We start from the raw sequence: 17414 nt of genomic DNA, 5'->3' as shown, positions 1-17414 counted from the left end.
ACTACGCCAACCAAATGCCAGAATCACTTCATGTGGTGCTGCATGGCTCTTTGCAGCTTAAGCAGAGAAATACAAAGGGGCAACATTAGCTACCTCTGCAGCCTACTGTATTTGAAAGTGGTCCCTTGAAGCCAGAGAAATCAATGATCCAGGATTTGTCCTTGGAAGCAGGGATCCTCTAAAATGGGTTGCTACTGACCAAATCTCCAGGTAGCAGCCGCCTCCGTACAGCACCTATAAATGTACAGGTGCAGTCCACATGCATGAAAAAATGAGATAGTAGAACTGCCTGCAATGCAGAACTGATTCACAGGAGGAAATGTATGCCATCATCATCATTATTACTATTATTATGGTAGTACCCAGTAATCCTAATCATGGACGATGAGCTTTCTGTACCAGGAGCTCTACAAATGCAGAACAAAGGTAGTCCCTCCCCACAAAAACACTGTTTAATTAGGATATCCCCAAACGGATACATATACAATTGGAATTTGCATTGGTTTCATGCAGCTGTTCCAAGGCTATTAGTGCTATTAGGTAGTGGGGAAGCAGGTAAAAGCCTGTCTGCTTCGAGCAAATGTCTGCCCCCAAAACAGATGTGGACAGAAAAAAACCTTAAAATGGTATAATTACCACCAGTTGAGCTTTTGCCTCCCCCACCCCACCCATGCTTCCAGGGGTAACTCTCCATCACTTTGGGTGAAGTTACCCTAATTTAGCCGTTTGCATTGACTTTCCCCTACTTGTGTTTGCTAATATAATGCCAAGCACTTTGGTATAAATGTTTCAGCGCTCTATGCCCTTAATCTCAATTGTATTTCACAAGTCTCTCTCAAGAAGGAAATGACACTGCCTAGCTTCCTAAGAAATTGTGGTGTAGTGAAACCATCTAACATCACCCTGGAGATTATGCACTTGATTTATGTGCAGTGGCTGAGAGAACTGGGCTGACTTAGTCTGGAGAAGAGAAGATGGAGGGGGATTGAACAGCAGCCTTCACCTCCCTGCCGGGGGGCTGCAAAGAGGATGGAGCTGGGCTGGTCTCAGTTGGGGCAGGTGACAGGACAAGGAGCAGTGGGCTCAAGCTGCAGCAAGGAAGAGTGACTGCCACAGAGTTCAGTTCTTGGTGCCATGGCCAAGGGAAAGGACTGGTACCCACTCAGCCAGTGCTCTCCAGTTGCCAGTATTTAATCCGGAAATAGAATTTGAGATGGAAACATACCTCGGTGTCTGTTAAATACTTCCACTATGGTGAGGGGTTCTGCCTTTTCCCCTGTTCCAGCCAGCCGCATTTCAGCAACGTCCCATCTAACAACGCAGAAACAGCAGGGTGATTAATTATTATTACTCCGTGATACCTAGACCCAATTCCCACAGCATCACAGCCCCCAGGTGTCCAAAGCCAGTGTGGACCCCTGTCGAGCGGTTGTTGCCATCAGCCTTGCCAATGATCCTTTAGCCTGGAAAAGTTTGCTAATCTCCATAAGCTGATAATTACACATTATTTATTCCTCTGAATGTATAATTGCAGATGGCAATGTTCAGAGCCTCATCAGTTAATCCCTTGCAATAAAGAAACGCAACAAAGTTGATATTGCATCCCGTTCTCATTGGTTTAAGGATTTGTCTAATTAGCTGGAGAGCTGTACCGGACAGAAAGTCTGTCTAGCAAAGGCAGAACCCCCCATGAAGTTTGGCAAGGACACAGCAGGCACTTCAGGGTTTGAGGGATAAAGGCAGGGTGTGTTTGCACGTAAGAGCTCGTCATCTTCTGTGTTGGTACAATGGGGTCCCGTGATGCGAGCACTTTTCATCACCCTGATGTGAGATTGTAAAGGATCATGGGTCAGAATCCCTAGTTTATGCCTATACATCCCAAGACGGCTTGTGTGGGAAGCAGATTCCAGCCATGCATCGTTGCTGCAGCTTTAGGAAAGGGATGGGGTAGGGACACAGAGGCTGGGTGGGTTTCTCTAGCCGCTGGGCCGGTGGCTCCCCCCCATGCCAGCGTCTGCTGTGCTCCAAGGTGGATTTAAGGAGCATGTGGCTTTGTGCATGTTTCCAGCAAGACACCTTGGCTGGCATCAAACCTGGCAGTTTCCTCTCCCAAGCATGTTCTGTTCCCTTCCCCGCCGGATGCCAGCCACCGTGTCTGGCGTGCTGTCAGGTCTCAGCTGTTGTTGAGGAAGAGTGATGACGAAAACCCGTTGCCGCCTGCAAGTCACGTATGTTCCAGCTGCCGTTTTCATCCCGTGAAGAGTCATTTTTGTGGCGCCTTATCTCAAGCTTTGCTGCCTATGTGCACCTGTTCGCAGCCTAAATGCAAAGGTCAGCTCTTGGAAATGTGGTGGGGGATGCACCCACTTCCCACTCCACCCACAGTGCTCTCTCTTGCACCGCCTTACAATAGAAATATCACCCATGTCATTCAGTAAAGTGAGAGCCCCAAAGCCCAGCCTCATTTTGCCAGGAAGGCTAATGCAGTGCCGGATTTAGGCTTAAGCTACTTAAGCTACAATTTAGGGCAGAGGCTGGCAATTATTTTGGGCGGAGGGCTGCTTACTGAGTTTTGGCAAGCCATCGAGGGCCACATGACAGGCAGCCAGGGACAGATAAATATTAATTCTCTAAATTTTTTAGGGGTCTCACAGGCCAGATAGAGTGGCCTGGTGAGCCACGTCTGGCCCGCAGGCCACATTTTGCCCACCCCTGACTTAGGGCCTCAAAATAGGAGGGGCCTCTATATAAGAAAAAAACCCTGGACATTTTCATTTTAATATGACGAAAATATACATATATATGGATCCACATCATATATAATATATATTATAATATATATTATTACAATAATATTTATTATAATTCACATTAAGTTCATAAATTTGTGCAGAAATAACAATAATTCATCTTAAAATTCCATGACAGTCCATTTTTGTTGATTTCGTGGATTATTTTTATCATATGGGGCCTTTTAAGCTGAACATATCTTGGGGCCTCGGCATGTCATAATCCAGCACTGGGCTAATGTCTTTTAAATCATACGTAGGGACAGCAGTTGAGCAAAGGAGCAATGGTGAACAATCAGGTTGAACACCCAACCCTGAACAGAAAACCTGGATTCAGTGGAGTCAGAGAAGGGAAACGATAAAAATTTTAGCAAAATTCAGAAGGTGATTGCACGTCCCCCCAGGAAACAATATCCAAAGCTGTCATCATTATGTGGGAGGGATAGTCATTCCTATACTTCTGGGTTTCATCCTATCTCCAGCTGAGACCTTATGTGGGCAGTGAACTATGCAACACTGACTTCTTCAGTGGTTTCGCGGCTTCTTCCGAAGCACCAGGTCTGGCCACGGTGAGCCAGGACGTTGCCTTTGGTCCAAGCCAGGCTGGGGGTGTCTGTACAGAGGCGCATGTCTCAACCCATGCTTATACAGAGGGGTCAGCTGAACCCTTCAGACTCCTTGACCCATTATCACCTGCCTTTGCCCTCTCCCTCTATCCAGCCTAGTAAAATATAACTTGCTTACTTGACCAGGATGAATTCTCATTCTGTTTAGCTGGTTGTTCAACATTATGCTGTCAGTGCCCATCAGAGCTGCTGTAATTTTGTTCTGGTAAATGCTCATGACAACCTTGGAAGGCTTCTTCTGAAGCCCCAGCATTGTATAGCTGTATCAAGAGGTTTTGTATTTAAAAGGCACCGGTTTGGCAGTATGTTTCCAGGCTTGTGAGAAGGGCCAACACCTGGCTTCCTCCACCCTGAACTCAGATTCCCTTGCCGGCCCTACGCGGGCTGCCCTTTCCCTGATGGTACAGGATGAAGCCCACGCCGAGAATAGCGATTCCACCCAGTCACATCCACATTGCCATTCTCAAGCAGGGAATGGACCCAGGGTGTGGAGACCATTTATTTAGCAACTGGTTGAGTCAGTTTGACATGCTTGATGCTCAAGGTTTTTGCAGGATTTATTGTCCCCTGCTTCGCACGGAGCAATGGAGTTGCAGGCAAGCTGGGTGGGGGAGGAGAGGCACCTAGGAGCATGAGTGCCGGCTCCGCTCGTGGCAACCTCCTTTTTCCTTCCCGTCAAACCAGTCCTTCCTCTGGTGCAGTGAAGGGAGTGGGCTGTGAGTTATTTCTGGGAGGACAGCTGACCCTGGGCTGGGATTGATGGTCTAGGTAAGCCGGCAGTGCTCTTCTTCTTTGGGATCTCATTTCTGGGGGAGGTAGTCTGGTATGATAGCTGGGAGTGGAGATGAAGAAGGCAGTAGGGGAAGACTTGTGTGATGGCAAGTATCTATGCTCTCTCTGTGGTGTATGGGGAGGGAGCTGTCTTCCCTCCTTCCAGACCCCCAACCCCAGGGCATGATGCAGTGGACCATCCTAGAGGAAAGTAGGGACGTGTTTCTTGGCCCCTCGGTTCCTGCCTTGAGGAGCAGGGGCCCTTGGGCAAGAAGGCGCCCGCCTGCAGAATCGCTGGGCCTTCTCGTGCGGAGCTGGCAGGTGCTCCCCCAGAGGCAGTTCAGGCCAAGGAATTAAAAACGCTCTGCCAAGCCAGCCAGCATGCTTCAAGGCTTTTAGCAAAAGGCAGAAACCCCACACATTTCCACTCTCTGGACACCAAAAATACGCCTGTTTGGAGTTTGTGGTTTTCCAACAAAAGCCAGAATGCTTCTGGTAGGGGTGGAAATTTGTTTTTGTCAAAACTTCCATTTGCTTAAAAATCTGCCTTTCTGTTTCTATCCCCCTCCACCCAGGTCAAGGGGCTCAGCTCTCCTTAAAACCAGGCCAGGGACCGACACAGGCATGGGCGAACCAGGCACCGGCAAACCAGGCGAACCTGTTGTCTGGTTATTATTATCATTATCTCTGGCGAATGGGGGCCTGATACTAAAAGTTTTCCGGTGCTGAGCCAGTCCTCCCATTGTCTCTGCCTGGCTGTCCTAAACCAGAGGCAGCAAAAAAGCAGGGGCAGCAGCAGTGCATTTAAAACTGTAATGACATCCTCTGCAAAGAGCCACAGGTGATAAGCTCAAGTGCCCCTTGGGAAACACAGGCTGAGTATTGCTGCTCTCAAGAGACCGACTGGGGCTATCTTGGGGGATGTAGCAGACAAGGGAGTACTCTGAGTAGTTCAGCATCCCACCGGCTACAAAGCAGCCACAATGTGGTACCCAGGCGACATCTAATGGTACCTGAGAGCTGGTTGCTTATGTGACTTCCAGCAAGTGCCGTTCAGGGGATTTCTTGAAGCATCCAGGCCCCCAAGCTGGAGAAAGTTGTTGTGAGTTACTGAGACCAAGAATACATGCTCTGTCCTAGCTATGGGTATATGCAGGGGAAGGGGCCTCTTCACTGGCTTAGGGCCACTGCAGTTTTATTCCCTCCCTGCATTATTTACTGTCATCCCTTTTATCGCCCTATCTTCCTCCTGGTCCATACACTGCAGCTGAGCAGCCTGGATCCAGCTGCAAATGCAGGTGGATTGTCATCGTTGTCTTACTTTGTCGGGTATCAGAGACCAACTCCTAGCTCCGAGAGCTGCTGCCCGGTGTTACCACGCAGCGTGCAGATTTTATTTGCCCATCTGGGCATTTGTAGAAACTGCAGCTTTCCACGGAGAGCTGTGTTGTTTGTTGGACGCTGCATTCACGCAGGTAGCTGTCCGAGATGCTCATCTTGTACACTGCTGTTTTGAAGCACCCGTATCCAGATCTCAGTCTGTTCAGCTTCTTTGTCAAGGTCGTGTCCAAGGAAGGACTCGTTAGGTGTTGGTATAAAATGCTGTAGGAGGAGGTCTGACCTTTCCCAGTGATCGGCCCACTCCCTTACAGCCCATAGGTTTGGTTCAGCATCCCCAGTCTCTTCCAGGAGCTTGTGGGCTTCATGTATAAATGGTTTATGACTTTTAAGCCTCTTAAGCCTCCATCTGTTCAGGTCTTCAATTCACAGTGGACGGAGCAGGTGATTTTTGTCATCTCTTGCCTCTCTTGCCAGTAATGATGGTAGGGCCTTTCCGCTTTTATCACTTGGTCTAATGCCCGAGGCAGATCATGATTCCCCCCAGCTGGGAGTCTGCCTACAGTTGTTTTGGTCTCCTCTATAACATCCATCTTTCAGGGGGAGACTCAGCTGTTTAAGGTCGAGGTCATTCTCATGGCCAACAGCCAGCCAGACCTCACTCTTTAGGCTTCTCTTAGTGTTTCTGCCCCAGATTTCTGATCCCACTTTGTGGACATGATGTGCACAGGAGCTCATAGCGCTGGGGCATATCAGATCTAGCCTAGGGAAATAGTCTACCAAGGAGGCCAAAAGGAGGCATGGGGGAGAAGGCAGAGTTTATTAAAAGCGCAGTGGTAGTGTTTATAATCTTCCCCTATGACCCAGAAGGTCATTCCCAATACACATGTCCCCCAAACAGGTCTCCTTACCCTGTTCGTTTAAATAATAGCATCCAAGTTTTGGCCCTTGATCCCAAGGTGTATTTAGTGAGCACATCTACATGTGCTTTTTCTACATGCACAAAAGCTTAATGCGCATTTACCTAATGTGCATTAAGGTGATTTAGGCGCTCGTCTACATGTACATGCACTCAGGCATATTAACATGGTGTGCATTAGTCCCAAATCAGTAAATATACACAGTGTTAATGCACCTTAGTGCATCTACACATGCATTAAGGCACTTTAGCTATTCCCACTTAAATTGGATTCTTGCTTTTGCTTTTGCAGGTATCAAATTTAGGCACGAATAACCTACATTTGCCATTTTAAGGTGCATTAAGTACATGCACATGTAGACCCACACCCTTACTGCACTTTAAAAATGGATAACACACTTTAAATCAGCATGTGTAGAAGCACCCAGTAGGTAGCATTTTCCCTTCTGTTATCCTGCTAGCAAGGTTGATAGGAGTTTTATTACATTCAGGAAAAAAAAAGGATTTATTTTCTGAGTGCTACCTGGGGATTGGTGTGAGTAAGAAAGAAAAAAGCTCTGTGGTATAAGGAATTCCAGCCAGCAAAGAGGAAGGAGCTCAATACCAGTCAGTGGATGTGACTGGAGAACTAGCTTTATGACCCTGCACAGAGGTTTAGAGCTATTCTCTTGACTCACCCGGATGCTAGATTGGATGGTTCTCATTTGTTCCAGACCAGGAGTATAAAAGAAGTAAGACAGCAAGAGGGTGGAAAGGAGGAATACAGAAATACCTAGCTCCGGAGGGAGCATAAGTGCAGTCTGTAAATCTAGTCTGGCTTGGGGGCTTCATGCAATAAACTGAGTGCAGACCCTTGAAAGGATGTGAGTTTGGCCAATATATGGAGAGTGTTGTACAGTGAGAAAACAGATAGAATAGACTGGAGGGAGAAGACACAGGGAACCATAGAGATTTCATCAGTGGGGGATGCCTCCCTTTTATGGACCAAGGTGGGAGGCAATGCACAGAGGGAAGGTGAAAGGAAATCTGGGCATGCTGAGTCCACCGCTGCCCTGGCGAGCTCAGCTGCAGTAAAATGAAGGAGCTGTAGAACCAGAGGATGCTCCTGTGACTTTGGGCCTGCTACTGTCCACTAATAACAACACATCACGTGGCTTCCTCTGTCTACGGGTAAGGTGAAGAAGACATTCGGATAACCTCTGGGAGGACAAAGGATGGGCGGTGTTGACAGGCGGTAAGCCCCTGAGCCTGCTCTTCTATTTTAAGATTGGTTGGGGGGTGTTTGGTCTGCGCAGGCTGTTTCAGAAATGCTAGATCCAGTTCTGCCGACCAAAGAGCTCTTCCTTTGAGCCCGAAAGACAAGACATCAGGAAAGAAGTTGGGCCGGCTTTGTGGCCCACATAACTCAGTCCATGTAAGTGCACCAGCCCTTCAGTTCAAGCCTCCCTACATTTTCCAGCTGCAGGATTCCTCCCTCCATTGGAAGGAGCAAAACTCTGCCGGGAAGAGGAGATCTCCCCAGGCACCACCTGGCAACCACTGTACCCACTGCTTGGGGCAATAACTGACAAAGTGGGGAAGGAAGATAGGGAGCCTCCAGGAAAGAAGAAATGCACTTCTCCTGGTTTCCCCTGTGCTGAACCCCGTAAAGAGGGTGGGCCTGGTTTCCCCCACTTCCCCCCCTCCCCCGGCAGAAAAAAAGCAATGGTCTCATAGGACCCACAGGTCGAAAAGACGTCCGAGGCAAGGAATAAAACCGCTTAGACCTGGGGACCTGACTTGGAGCTCTCTGTTACCCTGCGGGGAAGCCCCTGAGCAGTAGCAGCCTGTGGGGAGGGCAAACCATGTGATTGCCTGGGGCCCCACACTTTATAGAAATAAAAATGAATTACACTGAACGTTGGCATTATCAATATTGTATGGAGATACTTTCATTGCAGTTTCAAAGTTTCATAGTTTCATAGTTTGTTTGTAGGGTCGGAAGGGACCTGAGCAGATCATCGAGTCCGACCCCCTGCCACGGCAGCAAAGAGTACTGGGGTCAAATGACCCCAGCAAGATGTTCATCCAGCCTCCTCTTAAACACCCCCAGGGTAGGAGCCTGCACCACTTCTCTTGGAAGTTGGTTCCAGCTCCTAGCCGCCCTGACCATGAAGTCGTGCCTCCTGATATCTAACCTAAAACTACCCCCTGCCAGCTTGTGACCGTTATTCCTGGTCACTCCTGGCGGTGCTCGGGGAACAGGGACTCCCCCAGTGCCTGCTGGTCCCCCCTGACTAGTTTGTAACAGGCCACAAGATCCCCCTCAGCCTTCTCTTGTGGAGGCTGAACAGGTTCAGGTCCCGCAGCCTCTCCTTATAGGGCCTGCCCTGCTGTCCCCTGATCATACGAGTGGCCTCCTCCGGACCCTCTCCATGCTGTCCACATCCCTCCTGAAGTGCGGCGCCCAGACCTGGACTCAGTACTCCAGCTGCGGCCTGACCAGTGCCGCATAGAGGGGGAGGATCACCTCCCTGGCCCTGCTCGAGATGCATCTGTGGATGCAGGACAAGGTGCGGTCGGCCTTCCTGACCGCGTCCCCACACTGCCGGCCCATGTTCATCTTGGAGTCAATGATGACCCCCAGATCCCTTTCCGCCTCCGTGCTGACGAGAGGGGAGTTCCCCAACCTGTAGGTATGGTGCCGGCTGTTCCTCCCCAGGTGCAGCACCTTGCACTTGTCTGTGTTGAAACCCATCCTATTCTCGTCCGCCCATCCTTGTAACCTGTCCAGGTCTGATTGTAGCCTGTTGCATCCTTCCAATGTACCCACGTCCCCCCACATCTTAGTGTCATCAGCAAATTTGAACAGGGTGCTTTTTACCCCCTCGTCCAAATCACTGATGAAGATGTTGAACAGTGCGGGCCCGAGGACCGAGCCCTGCGGGACCCCACTGCCCACGTCCTTCCAGGTTGAGAAGGACCCATCCACTACCACCCTCTGGGTGAGGCCCTCCAGCCAGTTGGCGACCTCGGACTGTGTGGGTGTCTACACCACAGCCCCCCAGTTTCTTAATGAGAACGGGGTGAGAGACAGTGTCAAAGGCCTTCCGGAAGTCCAGGAAGATTATATCCACTGCTACCCCTGCATCTAACGATCTGGTGATCTGATCGTAAAAGGCCACCAGGTTGGTCTGACAGGACCTTCCACTGATGAACCCATGTTGGTTGCCCCATGTTGGTTGCCCCAGTTTCATGAACTGGGCAAAGTGAAATGGAAATGGAAAATGTCCAACTTGCTTATAGGTCATCAGGATTAAGCCTCTAAGTGGCCCAAATGACTCTCTCGCCCAGGACCCCAACAACCCTACGGCCACCACTGCCCTGAGCATCATTAACTCATAGAAAATTGTGTGGGACGGGAGGGACCTCAGGACATCACATCTAGTCCAACTCCCTGCTCAAAGCAGAACTAGCCCCATCCATCCATGCTGCTTCCATCCTTGAAGGGAGGGAGGGAGGGAGGGCAAAGAAGCCACTTGATTAAAGATTTTGTAAAAATACCTTGCTAGGAAATAAAGGCTAATACTACACAAATAATGCACACACAAACACACAGCTAGATGTATATCTGTGCAGTCCAATCTTTACCATTGTAACAGAGAGACTTTAAAACCCAAATGCAAAATTGTAAAAATACCTAATGAATGGCTCGCTGGTGGGGAAATCTTCCCCAGTCTCAGGCCCTGAGTTCTGCAAAGCCCTTGAAGGTCACACAGCTGCAGATGGGTCTATGTATTGGCAGCTACAAAAAAAACATCATCTCATCACAGTGCCTCTCTTTTTATCCCTTTCACAGTCTAAAGCTTGCAAAATTGCCAGAGGCAGCACAGTGGTAAGAAACAGCCAGTAACACTATGCTCAGGCTGGAAGTGGCCGGCCTTAAGCTACTAACGTGTCTCCAAACTGACCTAGCCTTCTCCGGACCACTCGCTTCTCTCTCCTGTAATGCAATTCCTCCTTTTGCTACTGCCCTCAACCTGATTTACATGACCTTGGCCTAGCTTAAACTTCTCAGCTTTTAGAAAGCAACCTGAGGCCTTGTGAACTCGCTACACAGTGCAAAAGCTAAACACCCCCTCCCCCCAAAAAAAACAAACCAACAGGAATCAGATTTGTCAAATGTCTACAAAGCCACCTTTCTGTAAAATGACATAAAGGCAAGAGCCTGTAGCTGCTTCGGGTCATCATGAAAGCTCACTTGGCACTCTTCACAAGGCTTTCAGGGCTGGCCAGAACAGACAGCGCTCCTGCCATCTTCAAAGAGTCCCTTCCAGAGCTCCAGTCCTCAGAAAAGACAAATGTTGGCTGCATTGAGCTTTAAGCTATTAATTGACTTCAGTCCCCTAAATACATACACAGCAATAGCTCACTAAATGACATGATGCATAGCATGTGTGTCTTTCCAGGACTATCAATCTCTCCCGTAGTATCTTCATTTCTGCCTCCCAGGAGTGAAGGACTGCTCCCTGCATGTACATGGCTTTTCTGCATGTTGTTAGACATGCCTCTCCCACAAAGATCAGAGACATCCAGCCACTGAGAAACAGCTTCATGAGACAGTGATGAGATTTTCTCGTTTTCCGAGATGTATGGAGTTCCAGCAGAAGTATGTCAAACTTGTACATACTCACTGCTACTCTGGCTGGCTTGAAATACAGAACACAGTGGGTGTGTCTACATGTGCATTTAAGCATGCTTAAATTTAATGGGCATTAGTGTAATGCACCTTAAGTGGGTTTATGGAAATTAATGAGGCTTAAACACCGTGGCGTGTACAAGTGCCCTACAAGCGCAGGCATTAAAGAGCATTAATGCACTTTAAATTAACTAAAGTTAGTCCCAAGTCCATCCGCACACACAGTGTTAATACGTTTTCATGCGAGCCTGAAAGGAACCTCACCCACATATAGTCTCTAGATCAGTAGGGGGGCAACCTTTTTAGCAGGTGAGCCACAGATTAGCCCTGCATCCTCCCTGAGTGCCACCCCCATCCCCTTCCTCTGGACAATCTCCTCTGCTTCCTGCCCTGCAGTCCCTGCCGGATTTCCTGCTCTGCTTTCCGCTCCCTGCCCTGTCTGCTGCCGTGCTGTCTGTCCGCTCTCTGATCTGCCACGACGAGAGACCGCTTTCCAGGTTGGCCACCCCTCCTTGAGAAGGATGTTGCCTTTATATCAATAGCTTCTCCTTTGCAACATGAAAGATTTTGTTTCTGGGAATAAGCATGCTTCCTCATTGAAAATAGCTAAATGGGAAGCAAAAATGTCAACTTTGGCAGGCCAGGTGTTTGTCTGAGACGTTTCTGGTGAAGCTACTCTCGGATGGGCTGAGTCAATTGAAAAAGAAGCTATTTGGGAATGGTGCATACCTGCCTGCCACTGTCCTTACTTGACATCCATTGAGCACCGTTAATGATGACGTATCCCTCCAGCCCTGGCCTTGTGACCATAGAGTCATAACAGACCGCTGTCAGGATCTGTGACCCTCCTCGGGCTTGTCATTCATTTTCCATAAATCCCCTGGCCAAGCTCCTGCATTTCCTTGCTTTCAGCGAGAGGCCCCCTCCCTGGCACTGGATTCTCTTCCATTGACCTTATCTCTTAATTATGGCATTTCCATCTAGCACGCTGGCACGACTCAAAAGCCAAATGGCTCCAAGATGCCACAGACTTTTTTCAACACCTAATTTTACTCTAGCTGACTGAAATGAGCTGGGGGCCGACAGCTGTCTCCTCTTCCCAGACCACGTGGCAGGTTGTTTTGCCTCTTCCCATTTCTATGGCTCCATTAGACAGCCTGTTGTTTGGTTTTTTTTAAACAGAGGTCATGCATATCTTTAGCTCCTGGTGGCTTTAATGGGACTAATTGGTGTTTGCTAATGGTGGAAAACCAAGTCAGGAAAAAAAATTGGAGTTGAAACTTCATCTGTGTAGCATCAAGGCATCAGTTTTGGGTCTCCAGATAGAAGGGGCAATCTGTGTTTCTGACTTGGTAGGACAAGCCGACAGGCTGTTTGGGGGGCATTTCTTTGAGGAGTTCACTTTGTACCATAAACAACAGGAGCATGGTTCAAAAACCTGAGTTTCTTGTAGATGAGGCCACTAGAAAAAGAGGTCTCTTCTGCTCGGGGTGATGGGTAGCACCATAATGTGCTTGAGTAACGTTTCCCCTCTGTTTTACATTGCTGTGAGTTGATGTTTGCTGATCTGATGTTTCCACCCCAGAAGCTGCTGCATTGTTAGGGCACTGGATTTATACCCTGTGTCAACTAGTGTAAAAGCCCCATGGACAAAAACGCTAGGGAAATGGAAACCTAGTAAACAGGCAATTAAAATGCTGAATTTCAAATATATTAGGTAGGTAGCTTTAAACCATGCTAACAAAGGATATACTCTCTCATTGGAGGAACAAACTACACACTTGAATAGATGACTCATCTTTGACCAGAGAAAAAAACCCAAACCAAACCCCAAAACAGCCTTTTCCAAGGAATGTAAAATATCCACTGATGTGACTGGAAACGATTTAAAGGGATTTTGTTGGGTCAGATTTGGTCACTTTTGTAAAAAAAAAAAAAAAAAAATCAGCAGAAATGTTTTAATTAATTTTCAAATGTCAGCAGTGGGGGTTTTCTTTCTATTTTTGGCCTTCAGTGCAACTGAAACGTTAAATCATTGGGCGAAGGCTGGGCAATCTGGAAGTGAAAGTGGCAAAAACTGAAACGAAATATTTTAATTGCTGAGCCTCTTAAAAGCTCACCATCTCCAAGCTAGCCCAGCAAGTCCTGGCCATTTGCAAAGCTTTGCTCATAGTTCACTGTTGTAAGACTGCTTTCAGGAAACCATCAGCTCATCCTGGCTAAGTAGATGTCCTCTGGGGATTCAATCAGATATGCTCTGCCTAAGCCTAGAAGGACTATCCAGCTGGTGCAATGAAATCAGGCCAGTTTTCATAGCCAGTGATGGGACTATCATCACCTCCAGTCTCTTGTCCTTCCCCAGTCCGAATGACTGATGTACAGCTGGGCCAGCTGGGACACAGCTCTCACCAATGCATGCCTAGGGGGTGGGGATCCCCCACTGCAGCTGGTGCAGCTGGTTCCCAAATCAGGGCCAAGAGGTGAACCAGAGAGAGGGTGCCGCAGCGCCTGCTGAGCACAGAAAAGGAGTTAGCCCAGTTGTTCTGCAGGGTGGTACCGCACCTGGCAGACAGAGAGATGTCTGGGGTGGTACCGCACATGAGACACAGAAAGCTGCGCGGGGTGGTGCTGCACCTTGCAGACAGAGAGCTGCGCGGGGTGCAGTTACACCGGGGACGCAGGGAGCTGCCCGGGGTGGTACTGCACCTTGCAGACAGAGAGCTGCGCGGGGTGCTGTTACACCTGGCAGCCAGGGGCTAGATGCCCGGGGTGCAGTTACACCGGGGACGCAGGGAGCTGCCCGGGGTGGTACTGCACCTTGCAGACAGAGAGCTGCCCGGGGTACGGTTACACCGGGGACGCAGGGAGCTGCCCGGGGTGCAGTTACACCTGGCAGACAGGGGATAGATGCCCGGGGTGCAGTTACACCGGGGACGCAGGGAGCTGCCCGGGGTGCGGTTACACCCAGCAGCCAGGGGCTAGATGCCCGGGGTGCGGTTACACCGGGATGCAGGGAGCTGCCCGGGGTGGTACTGCACCTTGCAGATAGAGAGCTGCCTGGGGTGCGGTTATACCGGGGGCGCAGGGAGCTGCCCGGGGTGGTACTGCACCTTGCAGATAGAGAGCTGCGCGGGGTGCGGTTACACCGGGGGCGCAGGGAGCTGCCCGGGGTGGTACTGCACCTTGCAGATAGAGAGCTGTGCGGGGTGCGGTTACACCTGGCAGCCAGGGGCTAGATGCCCGGGGTGCGGTTACACCGGGGACGCAGGGAGCTGCCTGGGGTGGTACTACACCTTGCAGATAGAGAGCTGTGCGGGGTGCGGTTACACCGGGGGCGCAGGGAGCTGCGCGGGGTGCGGTTACACCTGGCAGCCAGGGGCTAGATGCCCGGGGTGCGGTTACACCGGGGACGCAGGGAGCTGCCCGGGGTGGTACTACACCTTGCAGATAGAGAGCTGCGCGGGGTGCGGTTACACCGGGGGCGCAGGGAGCTGCCCGGGGTGCGGTTACACCGGGGGCGCAGGGAGCTGCGCGGGGTGCGGTTACACCTGGCAGCCAGGGGCTGGATGCGCGGGGTGCGGTTACACCGGGGGCGCAGGGAGCTGCGCGGGGTGCGGTTACACCCGGCAGCCAGGGGCTGGATGCGCGGGGTGCGGTTACACCGGGGGCGCAGGGAGCTGCGCGGGGTGCGGTTACACCCGGCAGCCAGGGGCTGGATGCGCGGGGCGCGTTACACCGGGGGCGCAGGGAGCTGCGCGGGGTGCGGTTACACCCGGCAGCCAGGGGCTAGATGCGCGGGGTGCGGTTACACCGGGGGCGCAGGGAGCTGCGCGGGGTGCGGTTACACCTGGCAGCCAGGGGCTGGATGCGCGGGGTGCGGTTACACCGGGGGCGCAGGGAGCTGTGCGGGGTGCGGTTATACCCGGCAAGCAGGGGCTGGATGCGCGGGGTGCGGTTACACCGGGGGCGCAGGGAGCTGCGCGGGGTGCGGTTACACCGGGGGCGCAGGGAGCTGCGCGGGGTGCGGTTACACCCGGCAGCCAGGGGCTGGATGCGCGGGGTGCGGTTACACCGGGGGCGCAGGGAGCTGCGCGGGGTGCGGTTACACCGGGGGCGCAGGGAGCTGCGCGGGGTGCGGTTACACCCGGCAGCCAGGGGCTGGATGCGCGGGGTGCGGTTACACCGGGGGCGCAGGGAGCTGCGCGGGGTGCGGTTACACCCGGCAGCCAGGGGCTGGATGCGCGGGGCGCGTTACACCGGGGCGCAGGCGGGAGACGAAGGCCGGCGGGCCGTATTTCCTCGTGTAGCGCCGCCAGGGGCGCGCAGCCGCACGTGCGCGGGCGGGGCCGCGGGGGCGCTGCGGGCGGGGCCGGCTCCGCCCGGGGCGGGCCCGCGGCGCGGGGGTTAAGCGGGCGCGGGGCGGCGCGGGGGCACCGGCGGGCTCGGGGCCGCGCCGGGATGCTGCGGGCCCGCACGCTCCGCCTGCACCAGGGCAGCCGCATCGAGGCCGTGTGCGTGCTGGGCACCCCGCTCTGCACCGACGTGTACGGGTGAGAGCCGCGTCCTGCCGCCCGGGGAGCAGCCCCGGGCCGGGTCTTGCGGGGAGGCTGGGCGGGGTGCAGAGGAGCTCCAGCCGCTGCCTTGGCTTCCCACCTCCGGCATGCCAGCCCTCCTCCCGGGCGCTCTGGTGCCAGGCGGAGGGCTCTTCTTTGGCCTTGTTCCCATGGAGGAGGCTGTCCGCTGGGCAAGCGAGTGGGTGCAGGGCCAGGCTCGCGCTGCCAGTCTGTGCCTGTGAAGCGTGGGGTGGAGGTGCACATCGGCCTGGGGGCTTCTTTAATATAAGCACAAGCTTCGGTTCCCTCTGCGGGTCTCTGCGCACAACCTGGGCATCGGTGAGTTCCTCGCGTGCTAGTGAGACCAGTGTTATTCCCATTTATTCCTGGCTGTTTTATAGTTGGTTGGGTTGGAAGGGACTTGAGCAGATCATCAAGTCCAATCCCCTGCCGTGGGCAGGAACAAGTGCTGGGATCATAAGACCCCAGCCAGATCTCTATCCAACTTCCTCTTGAAGACCCCCAAGGCAGGGGAGAGCACCAGCCTACTTGGCTTCCCAGTGTGGCTCCAAGGCATCACATGCTGGGACCACGAACTAAGTGGAGATGTTTTTGTCTGAAGATGCGTGTGCGTGCATAGCCTGCGGTACGTCCTTATGACAGCACAGCTCGCTTCCAGGTCCTGGCACCACCGTGACGGAGAAGGGTGGATGGCTTGGGGCAGGGAGGAGAGTGCAGCCACGCAACTGAGATCTTGTGGGGCTCGGTCAGGCCCTGCTTTGGATGCTCTATTTAGCAACAGGGTGGTTTGGAGGAAAACCTTGGGATCAAGCAAAGTGCGTCCTACTTAATATTTCCTCTGTCTAACAATCGTGTTTTGGAGTGTGGACGCCATGACCCCAGTCCTCTTCCATCATTCACACTGGTGATCCTGCCCTAAATTTTGCTGACCTTTTTTTATAGTCACCTATTATTTCTAGAAGCTGTCCTGCAGCTGGTACAGCTCTTTTGCAGAAACCCTGGCCAGCAGGTGGTCTAAAGTCTGGGAAGGGAATAAACTTTTAGTGCCCTTTCCTAGTCCACGGTGTACGCCGCCTATATTTTTAACAGCCAGACATCAGTTAAGAGCTCTTTTAATCCAACATAAACCTCTGTTGTCATTGTAAGCTCTTGTTTACAGCTGGGCATGCTCTGTCCCTCTGTTCGGCTCGGCACACCCCCAGGCTGTCTGCCAGACCGTGGGCAAATTGTCCCTTGGGCTTTATAAATCTCCCCTGGCAAGTGCATGTATAAGCCTAGGGGGAAACCAAGCTTTCAAGACCTCAGAGTGAAGTATTCACAAGAGGCAAACTACCAGCTACGAGTGGGTTAGGTACAGAGATCCACTGCAGGAATGGCAAACGCCATTAACTGGTGATATTCTCCAGTAAAACTTGATCTCTAAAATGATCCGGGCAAATAAGGGTCCTGTGATATTGATGGATTTACTTATGTGACCCTTACGATGATCACGGTCATGGTTTCTGAGTATCTCCCCGAACAGCGTTTGGCAGAGATTTTCTTCTCCACACGTCCCTGCAAGGTAGGGAAGGCAATCTCCACGTTACAGTGGAGGCATAGGTTAGTTTTCTCTCCTCCTTTTGACTACAGAAAAATAATAGAGCAGCTTTTTCCATTGCAAAGATCTCAGAAAGACCACAGCAGGTCAGAAAGTTTGTAACACTCTGGATTCCTGTTTGA

The 17414-nt window shown here is 51.7% G+C and overlaps 1 protein-coding gene across 1 annotated transcript in view; it reads left to right on the top strand.

Annotated features, from left to right (window-relative positions):
- Nucleotides 1-15520: 15520 nt before the first annotated feature.
- The window catches only part of LOC149854459 (protein-arginine deiminase type-2-like), a 42513-nt gene continuing 40619 nt past the window's right edge, over nucleotides 15521-17414 (top strand). The window contains exon 1 of the mRNA XM_090023230.1: nucleotides 15521-15671. Within this exon, the coding sequence (XP_089879356.1) occupies nucleotides 15580-15671 (92 nt within the window). The 5' untranslated portion in view covers nucleotides 15521-15579. The remainder of the gene's footprint in view (nucleotides 15672-17414) is intronic.

This window comes from Crocodylus siamensis, chromosome 12 (genome assembly GCF_052110815.1).
Source record: "Crocodylus siamensis isolate JL-2025a chromosome 12, ASM5211081v1, whole genome shotgun sequence".
In the NCBI taxonomy this organism is placed as follows: domain Eukaryota; kingdom Metazoa; phylum Chordata; order Crocodylia; family Crocodylidae; genus Crocodylus; species Crocodylus siamensis.
The sequence above is the reverse complement of the archived record's forward strand: the minus strand, read 5'-3'. Positions and strand labels throughout refer to the sequence as shown.